This window comes from Stigmatopora argus, chromosome 4, assembly GCF_051989625.1.
Source record: "Stigmatopora argus isolate UIUO_Sarg chromosome 4, RoL_Sarg_1.0, whole genome shotgun sequence".
Classification (NCBI taxonomy): domain Eukaryota; kingdom Metazoa; phylum Chordata; class Actinopteri; order Syngnathiformes; family Syngnathidae; genus Stigmatopora; species Stigmatopora argus.
In genome coordinates, this window is record NC_135390.1 from 14,158,342 (window position 1) to 14,164,905 (window position 6,564).

Here is a 6,564-nt window from a genome sequence, read left to right on the forward strand (position 1 = left end):
TAAAAATATCAGATAGGAAAAGCCGCAGGATTTTCTGCATTGTCAAAGAGCACCATGATCACATGCATGAGTACAGAAAAAGAGATTTCATGTAGATAGTGGAAAGTGTGCTAATGAACCGGAATGTTATAGAAAATTAAAAACTCCAACGTGAAGTTTGGTCTCTTTTTTTGCTAGCACTTTCACCAGCATTCCTGATTAAAGATTTTAAACTGTTGTTATTATCAATATTATTATAGTGACTAAAACCCTAATTTTAAAGGTTTTAAAATTATACACAGAGCATATTTTGAAAATTCATATGGATTAATTTCAAACCAGTTGACATTTATTTTCTTTTTACCACCTTACAAGCACTCCTTCAACCCCTCCCACCCCCACCCACCTTCATATTTAGTCCCCCTTGTGCACATTTCCAACGGGTTATCGCAATTGCCATCCCCCCCTACTTTCTGATGTGTTACCCAGATTACCATCAGTGCCCCTCAGATATTTTTTTAACAGATCCTCGGCGCTCGGCAATATCCACTTGGAGCCATCTGGTGCAGATCAGAATCAACTGACTTCTTGGGCTTCAGTCGTTAACAGTGTTAAATCTAGATCTAGAATATGCATGATTTTTGCTTGGATATGGGTGTTTTATGAATATACTATATATATATATATATATATATATATATATATATATATATATATATATATATATATATATATATATATATATATATATATATATATATATATATATATATATATATATATATATATATATATATATATATATATATATATATATATATATATATATATATATATATATGAGGCTTTCCTCAATTCTGAAAACAGAAGAAATACTAAACAGTTCAACAAGGGGTCAAAACTACAGTGTGTACTTCTCATGCATTCAATACAGTGCATAGAAATAAACATGTCAACTGTAATATTTGAAATTGCATGCTGTTAATGCACAGAAAGATATTTCAGGTATCATATTAAATGTATTAGTACTTTCGGGGTCTTGCATATACTTTGCAGCCTGCTCTCTGCATGTTTAAATTCGACTCTCTATAGCTTATCCTCATTCAAAGTGGCGGGGGCAAAAGACGTGAAGTGGATCGTCTATTACAAAAGAAAAACAACAATCTGTTTTAAGTCTACAAAACACACACATGCACACGCACACGCACACACACACACACACACACACACACACACACACACACACACACACACACACACACACACACACAAACGAGGAGAGTGAGAGTGCAAGAGGGAGAATGAGAAGGGGGGATTTGACTGATTAAACCATTAAGAAATCAAAGCAGGGTACAACCGTGATCCATTTGAAAATGCAGTAAAAAATAATAATAAAGTATAAAAAAATGAATGACCATATTTTACTTGAGCACTGAGTGAGTTTATATCTTATTAAATGTAACCAAATGATGCCTGTAAAATATCAAACTGTATATAGAAGAAATTCCCAAACATCCGGAGCAAATGCATTTGATGAGACATGCATTATGACATATTGGGAAAATGGCAGCATTAAATTAGACATCAGGAATTAAAGCCAAACAAGCCGTGGTAAGCAAATAACTAATTCCTAAAGGCGTCTATGATTCCAATTGAAATCTAGTCAAAGTAAGTTCCTTCTCCTGACGGGTTTACTTCCCCTGGTGCCGGACAGCTGTAAAATCGCGTCGACAGGTTGTCATACAACAATCAAAGCGCTCGTTGAATGGACTCTAAAGCTTGAGCATTTAACATACAATAAGTCCAAACATGGCCGGGGAGAGAAAACGAAAGGGAGAGAGAGAAACGAGCGAAATAAGAGAGAGAAAGAGAGAGAGCGAGTGAGGCCTCAGCCAATGTGCGCTCACTCCATATTCACATTATCCCACATTGCTTCAAACTAGGAGGGGCTTGTCGGCTCAAGTAGGGGATGCCAATCAAAGCTTCAACTTCAAATTGTATCTGAGAGATCAGCCTGGAGACCTCAGGGCCAGGCGCGTCAGTCTGTGCGCAATTGGTGATCACATCACACCCAAGCGGACTTGGAGCAAGCAAAAAAAAAGAGAGAGGAAGCTGAGATTTAACAGAATCTCCTTTGCCACTGCCTCCCACTGCATGTCAGTACAGAACAGGACCCCCACTTTGCCTTTTGCACACTTTCCCTTCAACTCATCTGGTTTGTTTTTTCTTCTTATTTTTAAAGCATCGCGCTCACTTTTTGTTGCGCACGATTTGTGGACATTTCGCCGAGCGCGTCAATACGGCGGTGGAAGATGTCTTTCCCCCAGCTAGGCTACCCGCAGTATTTAAGTGCCTCCCAGGCGGTTTATGGGAGCGACAGGACGGGAGTTCTGACACCTTCCTCCCGGGGAGGAAGCACCGAAATCGGGGGGACTCCTTCAGCCACCGCTGCGGCGGTCACCTCCGTGTTGGGCATGTACGCCAACCCGTACGCGCACAACTACAGCGCTTTCTTACCTTACACCAGCGCGGATCTGGCGCTTTTCTCCCAAATGGTAAGAAAACCTTGTTTAAATGCTCGTGTGCGCCGTCTGTGTGTGTCTACAGAATTAAAAAATAAACAAATAAATAAATTAAAACTTCAGTTCACATGAACTAAATTGAATAGAATGGAAAAATGCGGAATATCAAATTCATGTTTGCGATTTATTTTGTTATTGCCTTGAAACGAACGAGTTAGCTGTTTTAATATCTTCATTTTTTTTATATTGAATACGTTAAATGTTTGACATGCTGTGAAGGAAAAAAACGTGGTTTATTTCGTTGTTGTTAGGTAACTAATAATAATAATAATAATAATAATAATTGTAATGAACAGCCAGCAATTTTCCTATACTTACTGAAGTTTCATTCATGTGTGTGATTCATCGTCTGTAGATTATTGTAAATGAATGGAAATAAATAATTATAAGGCCTGTTATTTAGTGACTGAGTCCATACATTTTCTATCGTTTTGTGTGGTGACTCTTGTCCATTTGCACAAAAAAATGAAAATGGTTTAAATTAAATTTTGTAATCTTACCAAAAATCCTTAAAATCAATTCAATATGTTGCCAAAATATCCTAATACGTTGAACTCAAATGAATTTAATTAACATTTTAGTGCTCAGACACACTTGAGAAAAGTTTTCAAGTAGTCCTGTAAGTTTGGTGTGTATGAGTTAAGTAGCGTAAGGGCATACCACATTATGGACATGTTATTTATTATATTATTATGTATGTTATTCAACCACATATACATTTATATCTGTTCATTTGTACAGAAGATAAATGAATGATTTTTAATTACACAAGGTGGAAGCAAGCATTTGCAGCCTTTGAGGTGAGCTAAAAAAAATACATATATGTAATACTCGTTTGTTTTGACTCTTCAAGGGATCCCAATATGATCTTAAGGACAGTCCTGGTGTTCACCCAGCAAGCTTTGCAGCTCACACCTCTCCTGCCTTCTACCCATACGGTCAGTTCCAGTACGGAGACCCGGCGAGGCCTAAGAATGCAACACGGGAGAGCACCAGCACCCTAAAAGCGTGGCTCAACGAGCACAGAAAGAACCCTTATCCGACAAAAGGTGAGAAGATCATGCTGGCCATCATCACCAAGATGACCCTGACGCAGGTCTCCACCTGGTTTGCTAATGCAAGGAGGAGATTGAAGAAGGAGAACAAGGTGACATGGGGGAGCAGGAGCAAAGAGGATGGGGAAGAAGATGGCAATCTATTTGGCAGTGGAGACGAAGCCGAGAAAAATGAGGATGAGGAGGAGATTGACTTGGAGAGCATCGATATAGACAAAATAGACGATAACGACGGGGATCAAAGTAACGAGGATGACGACGATAAATCCACTGACGGGGGCACAAGAGACCACAGAAGCGACGGAGATGCCGGTGGAGAACTGGACAGCTTGGAGAAAAGACGGGCCTTCTCTATGCAGGGCCACGAGGCCTTGGACAAATCAAAAGGCTCAATTTCAATTCATCTGGGCTGCAAAGACAACTCCGAGAGTAACAATACGACAAGAGTACTATCTCCGGACAGACCTGGAGGCTTTCCCTTGCCCTCGAACAATAAACCCAAAATATGGTCATTAGCAGAAACAGCCACGACCCCTGACTCCTCAGTTCAGAAACCCACGTCCCCTTCTGGTCCGGTGGGCCCCTCTCACCCTCATATGCAGACACACCCCGCCTTCCTCCCCAGCCACGGACTGTACACTTGCCAAATTGGAAAGTTCCACAACTGGACGAATGGTGCGTTTCTGGGCCAGAACTCCCTGCTCAATGTCAGATCCTTTCTGGGGAATCACCATCACCACCATCAGCACCAGAACCACCACCTTGCGGCTCAACAACAGCAGCAACCCACGTCAGTGGTGGTGTCTCCTGTAGCAGCCGCAGCGGCCCCCAGCCAAGAGAGCAAGACCCCAATGGACAGCCCCAAACACATAGGTGAGATGCTATCAATACTCCTAAAACATCACACGTAAAATTAATGCAACATATACATAAAAGTATTTTGTAAGTGCTAGGGTATATTTATATATTATATATTTAATTCTATAAATGCTGGCACTGACCCTATCAAAGATTGCACATTATCACCACCGCTATTTAATCTTGACAAATATTTCCTTTTAGAACACGAACATGGTGTTCGGTGTGATTCCCCTCCAACACCAACCTTGAAGCCTTCTTTTCGACCCCTTCATGACAGGTGAGATTTTTTTCCCCCAAAGCACAAAAAACTCTAATTTAAAAATAAAACGAAATAATGAATTAATACAAAACATTTGAATAAATACATTTACACAGTGACAACCAAAATTAGGCACATTATTCATTCTACATTTGTTAAATAAAAACATTCTTTTTATGTGCTTTTAAATCACACTACATGGATAATTAGAGGACTGATAGAGCGCAAAGAAATAGAAAGGGTAGGGGGGCCTAGGAAGTAAAACAAATAAAGCACAATTTGCTTTGCGAGTGACAGAGGTCTTGACTCTCATCCCACAGCCCCTTTAATTCCTCCCCCTGCGGGGATACTGTGGCTACTTATCAAGTCACCGAGTAAAACGGGCTGTGTCTGGGCTGTGCTTTCGCTAAAGACCCATGGGAGTCCCGGAGCCCATGGGAGTCCTCTCACAGAAAGAGGGAAGAAAAAGGTTTACCTCTGTTTCAAGTACAAAATAGGGGCCCTCTTCACTCATTCTCCTCCAGCACAATGTCAAAATAATATTGTGATTAATTATAGTTGAGCTCGCATTTGGTTTTGAGCATGGTGTGCCATAAAATACTATAATGATGATAATTGTTTTGTTAATGTTCAATTTATTGTCTATACTATGATAATTTCTCTACTATATTTGCATTGTATTATTTATTATTATTGATATTAATATTGTTGTTGTTAGTATTAATACAATTTTGTTCATTCTTATTTATTCAGATCATCAAGAAGTCCACAAGACGCTGCACAACGGGTCCTCACTGCTCTCTCTTCAGCTTGAGTAGTGACATTTTTTTCAAATTGTGTGCTTAAAACGAAGACAATGGAAAAAAAAGGACAATGATAAATTATGAAGAAGCGTAGCATTCAGTCTTTGCAGTCAGTACGGCCCAAATTGCCGATATTTGGTAATATCCTGTGGATGGAAAAATGAATGGACGAATACTTCCTCTGTTGTTGTGCACCATATAATCACGCATATAATGTTAATCTATCGTTCTCGGTTTTCCAAACAATCTGAGACAATTTGGGGAATCTTTTTACTTTATTATTATTAATATTATTATAATACCTTGTTATTATGGTGTCCTTTCTTTAATGTAAATATCATGTGATTTAAATTTGTAAATAGAAAACGTTGAAGGAATTTGTCCAGATCGTATATTTTGCCTAATAAACTAAATATTGGAATTATAAGGAAGCAACAAGTCTACATTATTATTATTAATATTATCATTATTCTTAATATTATTATTATTATTAATATTATCATTACAGATTGATATTTTATGCTATTAATTCAATATTGTGAAAAACAACAAGAACAAAATTCACTTTCAGTGTGTAGCCCTGCTTAATTTTATTCAAGTTTTGGAGGAAAGCAGCGTGGATGCATTGAGGTGCTAATAAGTGTCCAGATGGTTGCTGGTGACAGAAAATGGACAGGAGCAGCTGGGAAGGTCATTAAGTAATAATATGGGAACGCCCAGTCCAAACAAAATCAAATGGTTAAAATCTAATCTGTCAGAGGAAGGAGTCGATTCACAGATAAATTATTAATATTGTCTTTTTTTATTATTTAATCTGGGGGAGGGGCAGAGTGACATTGTTAATGTTGGAGGATGGAGCGTTTGGGGATGCTGTCTATGCAGAGGATGATAGTGATCATGAGACTATAAATCAACTTTTGGATACTCCAACGAAGGCAAAACATCATGCATTGACTAACAATAATTGTGTTTAAGTGGGGGAAGGAAATGTTATGCAGAGTCCATGTTTTTTGTTTTGTTTTTTG

The 6,564-nt window shown here is 38.6% G+C and overlaps 1 protein-coding gene across 1 annotated transcript; it reads left to right on the forward strand.

Moving 5' to 3' along the window:
* The first annotated feature begins 1,946 nt into the window (after positions 1-1,946).
* Positions 1,947-5,966, forward strand: irx1a (iroquois homeobox 1a). Its single transcript, XM_077598803.1, has 4 exons — positions 1,947-2,534; positions 3,415-4,489; positions 4,679-4,754; positions 5,490-5,966. The coding sequence occupies exons 1-4, from the start codon at positions 2,292-2,294 to the stop codon at positions 5,548-5,550; spliced, it is 1,455 nt and encodes a 484-aa protein (XP_077454929.1). The 5' UTR covers positions 1,947-2,291; the 3' UTR covers positions 5,551-5,966.
* The last annotated feature ends 598 nt before the right edge of the window (positions 5,967-6,564 follow it).